The 14384-nt window shown below is 37.9% G+C and overlaps 1 protein-coding gene across 2 annotated transcripts; it reads right to left on the reverse strand.

Moving 5' to 3' along the window:
* Positions 1-53: 53 nt before the first annotated feature.
* On the reverse strand, positions 54-5607 carry LOC135627996 (thylakoid lumenal protein TL20.3, chloroplastic-like). 2 transcript variants are annotated; one of them, XM_065134509.1, is made up of 7 exons: positions 5403-5607; positions 5160-5316; positions 5036-5065; positions 3641-3747; positions 1830-1864; positions 936-1064; positions 54-393 (listed from the first exon to the last, which is right to left on the reverse strand). In XM_065134509.1, the coding sequence occupies exons 1-7, from the start codon at positions 5590-5592 to the stop codon at positions 202-204; spliced, it is 840 nt and encodes a 279-aa protein (XP_064990581.1). In that variant the 5' UTR covers positions 5593-5607; the 3' UTR covers positions 54-201. The 2 variants fall into 2 exon arrangements, with proteins under 2 accessions (XP_064990581.1, XP_064990582.1); XM_065134510.1 differs by lacking the exon at positions 5403-5607 and having other exon boundaries at positions 3641-3766; positions 5160-5266.
* Between the last annotated feature and the right edge of the window lie 8777 nt (positions 5608-14384).

Here is a 14384-nt window from a genome sequence, read left to right on the forward strand (position 1 = left end):
CGAACATTATATGGTTTGATTCTACTCCACAAGAAATTTTTGGGCCTTTCACATCTCTTCAATTTCTTCTCACTGTATCATTCACTAAAATTGTCATATCCTACGACAAATATTGTAGCTAAAATAGAGAGAAGAGAGACCAAAAACAGAGGAAGATTAAAGTTTCCGATAGAGAAACTCGTTTCTCATGCCAAGTCACCTTCAATTTGCATCACAAAGTCCAGTGGATTCATCGCAGAAGCCGTCGCGATCCAGTAGTTTTGGAGGTGGCGCACTCAAGAGGGGGGAAGAAGGGCTCCCGTAGGCGTTCCTGCGAGTGTTCCCGCAACCCAGACTCTTCCTTGTGCTCACCCCTGTCATCGGGTTGGTTCCACTTGCATACTTGCACAATGCCTTCAAAATAAATGAATCAAAGTTGTATAAAAGATTGATATCAACCATAATGTTAAGGAGATCCTGTACATGTTAATATGACGGTTCTTCCATTCACAATGCTTATAGCTAAGGTATTCATTCTTGCTTTTTTCTCAATTTATCCTTCTGCAGAATTCAATTTATAACAAGCAGATGTTTGTGGCATGCAAAATAATCAAGTGCCATATCTAACAAATAACAACAGTAACAACAACAACAACCCATAATATCACGAACAAATCATCGATCTATTTCTGTTATTGAACAAATCAATTACGATCATCACTTATGAAATTTAATAAAGTTTCATACTTGTTGTCAGTTGTCTCTCGTAACCCCTCATTTTTTTCATTTGGCTTTGGGATCAACATTGATGGGGATTAAAAACCATATCAACAAATGAAACTGAAAGTATGATATCAAGAAAAGAACAGCCGTGCATGAAGAAATAGTGTGAATTAAGGCACATAATTCTAGTTATTAGTGCCAGAAAACCTTTAGAGTTTCACATTCAAAGGCACCTGTTTTTGGGGCAGGTCCAGCACAGCATCACTAAAGTCAGCACCTTTGATAACTGCACCACCAAGATCGCTGCGTGTGAGAACTGCTCTTACAAGTACAGCATTTGTGAGATTGGCTTCATTAAGAACCTGCTCAAGGAATAATTTTACTTTTACAATTAGTGTATCATTAAGGCCAGAAAAAATCATATACAACCAACTTAAGGATGTCGCTAGCTAAAATTCATGACTATCTCAAGTGATCCAAATGCTCAGTGCTGTAATTGTCACATAAGCAAACAGCCCCTGGCATATCCACTTTGCTGTTCTTTCGTTTATATTGATTTACCTAATTGTCTTTAATTACTTCTCTTTCAAACCCGTTAAGTTTCTTTGAGAGGTTGGTCACTTTTTGCTCCTTCAAATTGTGTATGTCTTCCTTTCCCAACAGAGTTTCTTCAATGTATAATGAACATAAGTAGTGGTAGATTTATCTTCAACAGTTTTCATTTGAAATTCCCTCGGATATTTTCTTTGCACTTTGCCTGAAACTATCTATACTAGATGAAGGAAAAAAATAAAAACAGAAAAAAAGAAATACACTTTGCCTGAAGTAGATTGAAAGATTGCTCATTATATATCTCTGACAAAGTCTTTTTCTGTGTTTCTGGGGATAATTTCAAAATACAAAAAAGTATTCAGATAGCCAGTGGAGAAATTTAAAACAATTTCATGCATAATTCTCTGGAAAAAGTTATGTTGAACATTTCAGCAATCTAAATTTTGTCAGTGGTTTGCTGATAGTTCAGTGGATCCACTTCTACCTATCACATGCATACTATAAAGAAACCCATATAAGTACCTTAATCAATTAAGCAGTTAAAATTTTGAAAAACGATGCAACAGTGAGCCTACCATGCGGTCCATCAAAGTATCACTCAAATCAGCACCTGCACGAGATCACAAGCAACACAGGAAAGCTACGAATTAGAATACAGCTAAGTTATGCTGAATTTATGTTACCAAACACTTGTCTAGGATCTAGAAAAAAATTGTGGTGACTGAGATAATATAGAATGATGATTACGTATAAAATTGATGTCTCTATTTATTCAAAGAATAAAATCTGACAAACCAATGTACTGAACGATAGCAAGTTCTTTCTGAACTTTTCATTGTGTTATGCAATTCAGCATAGCTGCATTTGACTGAAAGAATGCACAGAGAACCCAATTGTTTGGGCCTTTCTCAAACTGACCCTTGTACTCTTGAATTAGCCATTCAGGTACCTCACCTTTGATTAAATTGCCTCAGATCCTCTGGAAACCTACTGTCAGTGAACAATGACGGGAGGTCTTCTCTAGTACCCAGGATCACTAAAAATATATATATTATGCCTCATAAAACATTTTCCCTTTTTTTTTCTCTGCTTCTGACCTCTTCCCTTCCCCTCCCTCTCCCACCACCATAAGGAGGAGATGCAGTGATGGTGGTAGCAGTAGTGATAGCGGTGGGAGATGGACAAAGGAGGTAGAGAAAAAAAGGAAGGAAAAAAGATAAAACAATAGTAGCAGGATGAGGAGGTGGTGACTCGGGAAGGAAGGATAAGAAGAAGAGTTAGAAACAAACAAAAATAAAGAGAAAAAGAAAACATACAGGTGGTGATGGTGATGGTGATGGTGGTGGTGGGATGAGGAGGGAGCATTGAAGAGAACAAAGATAAAAGGAGGGAAGAGAAAAGAAAAGAAGAGGAGTGTGGCAACAACATCTGAATATTTTCATCATAATTGAGTATCTAGCCAAGAATGTTGAAAAAAGAGCAATGCTGTGAAAAACCATTATTCCTACTTTGTTCAGACTACTTTTCCCATCACATGACTCAAGACTGGTTAGAAGCAAATATACAAGTTAATGTTCTTTCTTAACCTTTTGCCAGATAAAAGTTATTATGAAAAAATATGTTATCACTATAAATAAGAAATCCAGTGGTTAATCATGGACAACACAAGCTGCTTGATGACTAACCAGTGAAAGCATAAAGGCGTAAATTTAAAAGACAAGGTTCACTAATAGACAAATTAAGATAAAGAATCCACATAACTAACTACATGTGATCCCCCAAGACAAACATCCAAGCTTGGAAAAATGTTGATACTTAAGAAAATGGTAACTAGCGACAGATTAGAACTAATAGATCATATACATATAGATAATAGATATTGTATAAAAAAATGAAATTTGAATATCCAAATAGTATAATATTAAAAGAACTCTTGATTGAGATTAGAAATATTAAACTTTGGGAAGTAATGGTTGAGTAGGAACCATTTTCTAGATTAGAGTTCTAATCTGACTTCAATTTCTTACGAAGATCAGTAATAAATTACAGCGATATTAATTCAGATATGCTAGTGGTGATCAATTGTTAACAGTAAACATCCATTCAAGTAATAAGCACCTAAAATCACATATACCAAAACGGTCACTAAACGAATCTATGTTTAGATATTCTTAAGTTTGAAACTTCAATTCGATTAAGTGCTAAAATTCTATTCCAAAGGTCATAATAAAAAAAAAAACATCCTTGTGGATCTAAGACTTCAGAAAAGAGCTTGACCTTGAAGGAGAAACATAGTTTGACAAGGGCTAAATGCTTAAATGTTACAAAAAGAAATAATATACAAGTAATTGAAACTCATGGATAAAAGAATGACATATTTATATACCTGTAAAATTTGCTCTATAGGCAACTGCCTTTTCAAGATAAGCACCGTTGAATGTAGAGCCACTGAAATTAGATTCTCTCATGTCGGCAGCTGTGAAGTTGGCGCGTCTGTATCATTATGAAATTCCTAGAAGCATGATTGACTGTGATACCGGATAAAATACCGGGGGGCAAAAACCAATCTCATAAAGACTGAATACAAGATTTTAAACAGCAAACAAATTCTGAGCTGACTATGGTCACAATATTGATAGTCCAATTTATAAATTTCTCTTTTCCATTCTTTGTTAAACTACCAGGTCATGACATGGCATTATGATGCTAAATGATTTTGATTTAGATATTCAGCTCAGTTTAGCTAGGGCTTCAGTGTATCTAGCATCAGTCCGATATTAATAACTCAGTTTGATTGGACAGTTTGAATCAGGAACGATAGTCTTTTGGATTCATCTTTGGGGCTGCTATGCATCAATTTTAGGTTATACGATGGGTATCAACCAGTAATCTCTGTCAAACATCACTGTAAAATTAATAATGAAGATAACTTATGCTACAAACTTCCATAGCAAGTACATTAGGCTTGGGATTCAGTTTTAGGTTAGCCCTAAACCAACTGAAATCTCAGATTTGAGATTTCCATCCCTTATCCAAACAAGCTCCGAAAAACCCCAACCCAGCCCAATGATTGGGTCAGGTTGGGCGTGTTTGCAATGAACTCAACCCATTTGGCAACTCTATGTCAAATACTGCTCCAGGTTCCTTGCTCAAGAACACGGATGGGTGATACTTCACAAAGTTTTCCAATAAAATTTCATGCCATACAAGCTGAGAGTTATAACACTCATCCGAGCACTGGGCCACATTGACAAGCCACCTCGGAGAATACACAACATCGTGAATGATCATATTGAATTACATCTAAATTATCTACTTGCATTTTTGTTCATATTTTAACAGAAGCTAACTAATCAGTTGATTGGCTAGCTCATTTTGGGAGGATCAGTGGTGACTGCAGCTAGCAGCACATTGCTGATAAGGGTTTGATTCTGGTTGTGATCTCCAAATCTGCTGGAACTTTTTGTAATTAGTTCAATTGTCAAAAATGTTCCCTATTCTTATTTAAGAGAAACCACTACTCCAAGCATCATGCATGCAACAGTAAGTAGTAGAATTTTGACTAGACTCAATATTCTAATCTCATCCATCTACAAAATTATATTTAACGGGTAGGCATTGTGAATGGCCAGACAATTGTACCAATCTAAATTTAATGTAAACTTTTAATGTAGTTTAGTGAACAAGCTCTTCAATCTATCTATTTACGGACAAGAAAACATATTCGGCCTCCCAACATTGACGATAATAGAAAAGAAAAAGAAAAGAAAAGAAAAGTCACCGGTAATTTTCATTGACATGGACAGCCTTCCTGCACATTAAGATCAAGACCAACAGAACATAAGAATAAAAAACACAGTATTACAGATTGATGGGACAAGGAAGCACCAAGATTCATTGGTTACTTGAGATCTGCGGAACCAAATTGAGCGGCGGAGCCAATCCCGAACTCCCCCCGGATCTCCGCTTCGAACTTGTTGAGGTCGGCCGACGCGACGCCGCTGAAGCCGACCACAGCGACGGCCAGCGCCGTCGAGACGACCGCTCGCCATTTCTTGGGCTCTGCCGAAAGCCGGGGGGGTCAAGCAACCGCGCACACCAAGTGCTCGACAGAATGCGATAAAGAAGGAATGCGGCGGAGGACTCACCAGAAGTCTGGCAGACGATTTGGGCGGCGGCAAATCTGGGAGAAGGCCGCGGCGGAGAGTGGTAGAACGGCTTGAAGGGGTTGGCGGATAGCGGGGAGGCGGAAGCGAATGCCATGGCGTCGAAACCGGTGGATGAAGCGAGCGTAGACCTGAGCGCGAGGTGGAGGAAGGAGATGGGCCGTGGGTCCATCTCTGGCCCGTGTGCGAACACGTGTGTCGATGCCCGCTCCCGATCGTGACCGCGAAGAGGAAGAATGGTTGATCCAAAACCATCGTCTTATCCGAACCATTTGAAAGCTAGATCCGATACCCGACCTAAATCTCGACCCGAAACGTTGGTCACTAAGCTTATCGGATACAACAGATCCAGATGCGATCCGACATCTAAAATAAGATTCACATTTGCCAACCCTACCTCACCATAAATAAGAAGGCTACAAGGAAGGGTTGATGGAGGTGTCTTCCAACTGCACTGAATGCTTTGAATGAGGATTACACAGATGAGTGAAACACCATCTCCAGGTTACTGCACAGTTGGATTCACAAGCCTGGGGTGATCGACCATGCACATGGAAGCATTAAGACAAGCCAGATGTTTCCAGTGACTTCATATCTAGTTAGATGATATGAATGAGGCATTTGTCGATGAAAGCAAAGCAAGATATGGTCCATTTGCAACCCTATATCTCTTCACCTGCAAATGCATGTGAAGTGAAAGAAGTCCTCAGGCACTTCTTCTGGTGTGAGAAGCCACTGGATGAATAGGGCATGAGGACTCACAGTCTTGATCAGGAAACAAAGCCTTCTGGTGTGCAGGCATCAACTTTTCTTTATCAGGGAGGCAAAAGCTTCAAAGTTAACAGCCCTCTCGAGACAGAGAAGGCATTAGCTTGGAATTAGATGTGCAGGGTGAGCATTAAACTGACAACTTCTGAAGCATGTGGTGGCAGTCTCTGTCAGCAGCAATGGATGGATGAATGCATGCATGCAGCTGAGGTAGTTAAAAGGGCACTGTTGCAGTACAATACAAATTCATAGTAAATGATGAGCAGAATGTGATGCTGCAAGGAGTTAGAACACACAGAATTGCAAGGGTTTTGTCGAAGACATGCATGGAATCACTTCACCAAGTCGAGGAATGGTGATCACTGGACCAGCAACACACCTTGTTGGATTCCTATCACAAGCACAGGGTTTTCTTTATATATGTTCTCAGGCGACTGAGGTAGAGAAAGAGTCTTACATGGAATCAATCCTTCAACCCTTATCATTCCAGTTTTCATAAAATGTGTCAGTGAGAGGGACAGCACAGGGGTGAAGAATTTGCTCACAGTATGACTTCTGCTGCAGCTGGCCCTCTCTCTCTCTCTCTCTCTCTCTCTCTCTCTCTCTCTCTCTCTACTGCAGTCAGGGAAAGAGACGGAGACGTGCGGTTTGACGAGGCCCACCTCCGGCATTCTCTGGACCAAATTTGTTGGCTTTTATGCATAACTTTAGAAAGAGGAAGATGGTAGAAGAAAAGAGTATTTCTGATCTATAATGTTTTGGATTGATCTAAAAATATTTGTTTATATTAGTTGAAAGATAAATTATAATTTTTTTAAAATATCTATCATATGTTAATAAATTTTCTCATGCTCACATATTTATTTTAATCTAATTTTTTATTTTTTTATAGTATTAGATATTTGAATTAATATTATCACACCTCCTTAATTCAAAATAGTTACAATTTGAAGTTGTCTTCAACAAAAATAAAAATTTTCTTTCATCAAAACTTTTGTAAAAATATCGATAAATTGATCTTCGATGCTACAAGAGTCTCTTTGAATTTCTCATTTATTAACCAGTTTAAGAATAAAATGATGCCGAACTTCGATGTGTTTGGTGCGCTTGTGGAAGATAATATTTTTCATCATTGTAAGAATAGATTTATTATCACAGTAGATTTTAATTGGTCCATCTTGTTTTTCATGGAGATCTATTAGAATTCTTCGAAACCAGATTGTTTGACAAGTTGTACTTGTAACTGCAACATTCTTACTTTTTTTGTTGTCTATGAAATACACACCTAAGCTAAGCATAAATCCTAAAGTGTTTTTTTTTTATCATCTGCACAACCAGCCCAATCACTATTAGTATAATAATACAACCTAAAATCTTTTACATGGATGTCATATTTAAGAGTTCCCTTAATATATCTAAGAACTTTTTAAGCTAGTTTTAGGAACTTATTGATTCTAAATGAATTCTTCCTTTTCTTATGAGTCATTAGTTACACCTTCCTTGTTATCCTTGGTCTCTTCGAATAATATTGACTTTTCTATTCCTGTAGCTTCTTAATTGCAAGCTTATTATCATCGGAGTTTAGGTTCTCATCATTTTTCTATACAAGTATTTCATCAACTACGGTTTCCTAATTACCACAACTTGTGTCATGACATTTTATCTTATAACCGTCATGTGAGATAGTTTGCATAGGCCTACAAAAATTCAGATGATCATAGTTTTTATGCCATAATATCGATTTACCAGTAACAATACCAGCGAATGCATGTAAGGAGAGATTTAAAAATAATAAGGGAAACACATTATTTTTTGTCATCATTACTGTTACTATCATTTTTCTTATTTTTTATTTATCATAAATCAAATATTTTTTATCATAAAAAATAGCATAATATCCTTTTCTCATTAGTTACCCTATACTAATGAGATTTTATTTTAAAATAGGAATAAATATCACATCATCAATTTTTTTTACTAGATTTGGTGTTTATAATAATTGTTTCCTTTTCCTTCCACTTGAACCTTATTGTCATTTTCTATCTGTACTATAGATATGATTGAATCAAGCATTTGAAATAAAATTTTATCCCTTGTCATATGATTACTGCATCCACTATCCAAAAACCAAACAGATCTATATTCAAGGAAAATATTTTCTTTATCCTTTTTTTACTATTATTTTCTTCATGATAATTTGTTCAGTTTTTGTTTTGACAATCTTTTTCAAGATGGTCATCTTTTTTACAGTGAGAGCTAAGAGGATTATTTGGATTTTTATTTTTATACCAATAATTTTTTTAATATATCCAACTTTTTTACAATAAAAACATTGATAGATTTCCTTGTTACCTTCATTAGAGTTTCTCTAGCCCTCATTTGATTGGCTTCATCCCCTACTTCAAACATTAGATCATCCATGGCCTCCACCATTTTGATCTCTCCCTTCAAAATCTAATTTATAAAATTTTATTTTGATCCTTTTTTTTCTGATTTATCTTTATTTGAATACCATATTCTAAAGTTTCATTTAAAGATATATTCATTTTTTATTCATGAACTAAAAGCGAGCCCATAAATCATCAAAAGATAATATTATTATATCTTCAACTTTTTCTATACTAGTAGATATCATATCAAATTTTAGAGATAAATTTCATAAAACTTTTTCAATTATAGTTTGATCTTTAGGTTTTCACTATAAGATCTCATTTGATTTACAATAGAAGATGCTTTTAAGAAAAAATCAATGATAGATTTAGAATCTTTCATTATAAGAGTTTCAAATTTACGTTGAAAATTTTGAAGCTTATCTTGTTTGTGCCTCCGAACATACTTTTGAATATTTTTCAAATCTATTAATGTTGATCCCGTCATGATTTGGGAAAATAAGAACTCATATATTATTTGTTGTAGCATGTAGAGGGCTCTTGTATCCTTCTGCATATTCTTATTCATTTGATCCTTTTAATCTTTAATAATATTAAGATCCTATAGATCGTACTCATTAAAATTATTTTATATCAAATTTCATAATCCATGTGAAATAAATATATTTTTTCATTTTAACGATCTTAAATTGATAATTTTCACATTCGGAGATAGGAAAAAGTTGATTAGGATAACTTAATCCAATGCTTGCCATCTTCCTTTTTTTTTTTTTGGATCTATTGTTTTTTTCGAACCAGTTACTACACTTGTTTACGTTTCTACAAAATTTCAAGAAGAAAGGAAAAATAATAGTAGAAGAAATTAGATGTACTTCCAATTTACAATACTTTGGATTAATCGAAAGACACTTACTTATAGTAGCCAAAAGACAGAATATAAATTTTTGAAAAAAATCTACCCCAATAAATCTTGTAATCCTCATCTATTTATCTTAATCTATTTTTTATACTTTATTTCATATAATCCTAACTATTTCAATTAATCTTATCAAATATTTGGCTTAGGTGTAGCTTTTCTTCCTACACATTTTGATGATGAGTCCAACTATGTTCACTGATTATGTCGGAGTCTAATTTTATAAATTCTTTTATAATTTTCTTCGAGAAAGATACTATCCATATACGATAGTAAAACATTATAATCTCTCTCACTTAAGTGTCTTAGGTCATCTACATTATTATCATTGTATATCTAATGCATAGGTGTGATACCGAAAAAAATACTCATAAGATGACACTGAGAAGTAACTCGTATACGCATGACAACAAATATTTGCGACCACTGTTTAGTCCTTAACCTTTGGAGCTTTGCTTGCTCGTGTTGGATTTGGTAATGAGGTAAGAGGAGAAGTGTTACCAGGTGGTCCACAGCCACTTGACAAAGAACAAAGTATTCATGAAGAAGGTGGGATGGAAGAGACAAACCAGTTTGCTGCATCTTTTAATATGGCCTCCATTGACATACGAGATTAATGACACGAAGTTTTTTCCCACCCTTGTAGAGAATGTTCGAATCAAGCTGAAAAAGGTTTATATAGCACTCTTAGTATCCAACACCAGAACACACACAAAAGGTAAACTTGTTGATGGAAACAAATCATATAATGTGTTCTCCACATGGCATCATGATTAGCAAATGTCCTGTTGTCATCTCATAATGAGACCATTAGAGTGCCTGCAACCTTAGTTGGATTTCGATCCTGAAATCTTGGAGAATAGGAAAAGGTAGGATGTGATCTTGTCTTTGTACAATGGACCCAACCCTTCCTAAATTATTGATATCATGAATATGATACAAACCTTCATTAACACCCTTCAGAATCTTTTAGGGTATGTGATTATATATAAATGATGAATTCGTACAACGCAAGTATTTTTCTTCGGTCGATGTCAAAATTACCCAATTTGAGCTATGAGTATAGATGATTTTATTTATTTATTTTGAGGAAGAACAATACAATGACTCAAATCATAATCTAATTCATTGATCTGTGCATTATTGTGAAGATTAGCCACCTTGAATAATTAAAACCACAAGTACATGAGTATTAAAATCATAATCAAATCATAATATAATTCATTGAATCATTAAAACCACAATGTGGGGAGCTCAAGCAAGACGGAGGAAGATTGTTGGTTAGAGATCACAACTACATGAGGTGAGATTAGTATGTAATATTCAGATGTGATGATGTAATTCCATATGGACAAGCGAAAAAAAAAAAGAAAAAGTAAAATTGTTGTATTCTATTTCCCACGAACAATCCCACAAGATGGTGAATAGGTCAAGAATATTCAAAATTGAAGATGGTGAGGAGCTTCTTCAATGTCACACATGAATAGGACATATATTTATTAGTCCTTTTGTGTTAAGTTCTTTATTACTAACTTTACATATAATTCTTACAATCATTTTAGGATTGAAAATTAGAGTTCATTCTTTCATAAATATCTCATGTAATATTATAAATAAGCCTAATTAAGTAACTCACTAACCATTCCTAATTTTTTTCTAGAGTATGAGAAAAAAGATAAGAATTCATGATTCATACGATAACTCAATTATCTTGTAATTGATCTCATATGTAGAATTTAATTTTCTTCATGGATAAAAAAAAAAAATTAAATCACGTTAATCTTACATCGATATACTTTTTTATTGTTGATATATGGGATTCTCTTTTGGTTTTAAGCCTTTTTCTCCCTTCCCACCACTAATAATATACTGGGAAACATGGATTATTTGACAGGGTCTGTTCAAAACAACATCACACATAAGGAGTCACATAAAATGATACAACCTATGCAGTAAATGAAGTTGATAATTAAAGATTGCAATTGCTAGCTTTTGGTCTTATTCCAGTCATAATAACAAAGACCCAAAGCAGACCACAAGGTACAGTACGAACGATGGGAGTAAGACAAGAAAAAATGTGCACCACAAGGTACCATGTCCTTTACCTTATCTCAAGTTTGCATCCATCTTATGGACTCGTTCCACAGCCTCCTTGGCACCAATTAATTGCCTTAGAACAGTGGTGCACATATTTTTGGATACATAAGTGAATGTCTTCCTAATAACTTTGGGAGAGGGGAGGAAGGAGACAGCCAAGTTATAAAGACTTCTTTTAATCTAAGTTGACTTTAGGGCTAGGCAAGTCTTCAAGAACCCTAAGGCAGGCATACACATAAAGTAGATGCCTGATATCTACCTTTCAATGCGATAGCTGGCCACGTAGAATGCTTCGAAGTAGCTGCATACAATATGTTTGGTGGTCATGGCCGCTCTCTGAGCGCTGTACGAAGGTTGCATAGAAGACAGAGACATGAGTTTCAAATGAGTGGTTGGATATAATGAGCAGATCAAGAGAGAGAAGGAGAAGGATGGATGGTGGGATGGAGAGAAGATGAAGTAGCTGAGGTCAGGTGGTAACACATTGCAAGTGAACAAAACAACAGCAGCAACAACGGGGACAGTGGGAGCATTTACTCTCCCCGGTTCTTTTTTTTCCTCGATTTCCTCTCACCATCTCTGCACCGACAGGGTTCATCATAGCTCGGTGTCCTCATGCGGCACTTGAGTTGGAGATAGAGAGAGAAAGAAGTACAGAAATGGCGGAAAGCACACTATGTGTAGGGCTGGCAGTGGGGAGTGGGTTGGTGTGGTGAGACAGGACAAATTGCTGAATTCTCGTATAACGAGTAACTCATGATGCTAAAGCTCATTCAATTGGACTGACGACCACCCCCACCACTTCGACCACCGGCGTCATACCATTAAAGAGTTAGCTATAGCTACTCGCTGATCTCTGATATATCTCTGCCCTTTCCTGCTAACTCTAAGGGGGAGAGAGAGAGAGAGAGAGAGAGAGAGGTCTATGGACTTTGGCATTAACCACTTCTGTAGCTACTCGAGCGAAGGACGCGAGTCCTCGATCTATCATAGCCCAATAACAACACCAAAACAACGTCATTAATGGTCCCCCAAGGGAGGGAATGTTGAGCTGCAGGCAGTAGCTCCCCATGGGAGGGAGGCTGGCTGTGTGATTTACGCATGCATGCGTGCACACATTGGTAAATATGAATTGCTCGTCCCTGTCACCCAGCGAGGTTATGAAAGGTAAACATAGGGCTACGACAAGGTTAGGTTTGGCATCTCCATGGCAGGCGGGGGATGCAAGAGGTAAAGGTGAAGAAGACATATTGAGGAGCAAATGTGTGTGGGCTTGGCGAAGTGCAGGCTTTAGTGTAAATGGAGAAAGGGGGGAGGGGATCACAGTGAAAAAAGTTGCAGCACAAGTTAGGAAAGCGGGGAGGAGGGAATGGTTGGATTCCATGTGGGCGCTTTGCTCGGTTTTGGACCTCCCTCTGGGGTGGTGAGAGGTTCTTGGTCGGACGTAACTCCAACCTGCCTCGGTCTACGCGATGGAGAATGTGAAGCAATTGATATTGTTTAGATTTAAACCGGCTCGGAAGAGGGAAGAGAGGTTTTCGAAAAGGACAGAGGTGGTAAAGAAGAGAGAGAGAGAGAGAGAGAGAGAGAGCGCGCGGAGGATCTCTGTCTTCTGCCGCTGTCTGCTCTTTTGTTACTGAGTGAGAAGAGGGGGGTGGCGTGAGGTCAAATCACAAAAAGCGTGAGGCTTTTGTTTTTGTTTCTCTTTCTCTTTCTCCTCTCTCTCTCTCTCTCTCTCTCTACTCCTCGCAAGGCCAGCAGTTTGGCTGTTGCATAGGACTCAAAAAGACAAAAATGTCACCCTAAGGAGGCGGAGACGGAGGCGGAGGGCGGAGGCCCCGTCCACAGTACCAGACTTATATTACCACCGCACTGCAGCTATCTGAGCTATTGCCCGGGAGGCACAAGAGGGGATCCGGGAACTGGGAAACCCAGGCTTCCCATCTCTCTTTCTTGCTGTTCTTTTTCTTCTCCTTCTCCTCCTCCTCGTTACTGCGAAAACTACAGCTGAGTGTGCTGGGAAAGCCAAGAGGTCCATGCAAACGTCCCTTTCTCGCTCCTCTCCCCCACCTCTGCCGCCCCTGCCCTCTCTCTCCTCTCTCCCCCTCATTGGAAATGACGACCACTAACATTCTTGCTCTCTCTCTCTCGCTCTCTCTCTTCTAAGTTACAATAGGAGGCATCTCAGTTACACTGAGAGGGAACACATGGGGGAGTCATTTTCACCGTCCACTGTGGTGCTCCAACCGATGACATTACACCAAGAAAGCACCCTACGCCTTCGGTGCGCGCTTGATGAAAACGACGTCGGCCAGATAGTCCATATCGATCCAACTCATGCACCTTTCCCTGTCTCCATTGGCCTCCCCACTGTAACATGTCGACGCCAGCTTCTACAGGGCGCGTGCCTGTTCCGCTGCGGACCATGTCTCGCTCTCCTCCCACCCTCGCTCGACCACGGGCACAAGTCCCGCTAAGAGCTTCTGCTGCTGCCTCGTATCATCCCCTCAGGGAGGCGAACTCCATAACACCGGTCCAGCTCGTGTTTCCCCTCTCATCCTCGTTTCCAATGGCCAGACCGAGTCGTCGACGGCATACGAAAATAACTCAATGCTCCCTGCCACAACTCAAGCCACGACTTGTTGCAACCCAAGCATTTCCTCGAATTCTTCATTTCATTCTATTTTAATTTATTCTATATTATTTTCAATTACATTCATAAAGTTTTAGTTATGTCAGATCACCAGCCTTATTAGAGAGTTATCCTTGACGACATTTGTGTTACCCTACGAT

This window comes from Musa acuminata, chromosome BXJ2-11 (genome assembly GCF_036884655.1).
Source record: "Musa acuminata AAA Group cultivar baxijiao chromosome BXJ2-11, Cavendish_Baxijiao_AAA, whole genome shotgun sequence".
NCBI classification, from domain to species: domain Eukaryota; kingdom Viridiplantae; phylum Streptophyta; class Magnoliopsida; order Zingiberales; family Musaceae; genus Musa; species Musa acuminata.

What these genes read in the sequence shown, in the direction of transcription:
- LOC135627996 (XM_065134509.1), bottom strand. Translation starts at nt 5,592, where the DNA reads ATGGACCCACGGCCCATCTCCTTCCTCCACCTCGCGCTCAGGTCTACG. An exon ending in TTTGGTTCCGCAGATCTCAA is followed by an intron (nt 5,066 to 5,159) that starts GTAACCAATGAA and finishes CTTAATGTGCAG; the next exon opens with GAAGGCTGTCCATGTCAATG. An exon ending in TGGACCTGCCCCAAAAACAG is followed by an intron (nt 394 to 935) that starts GTGCCTTTGAAT and finishes TTTATTTTGAAG; the next exon opens with GCATTGTGCAAGTATGCAAG.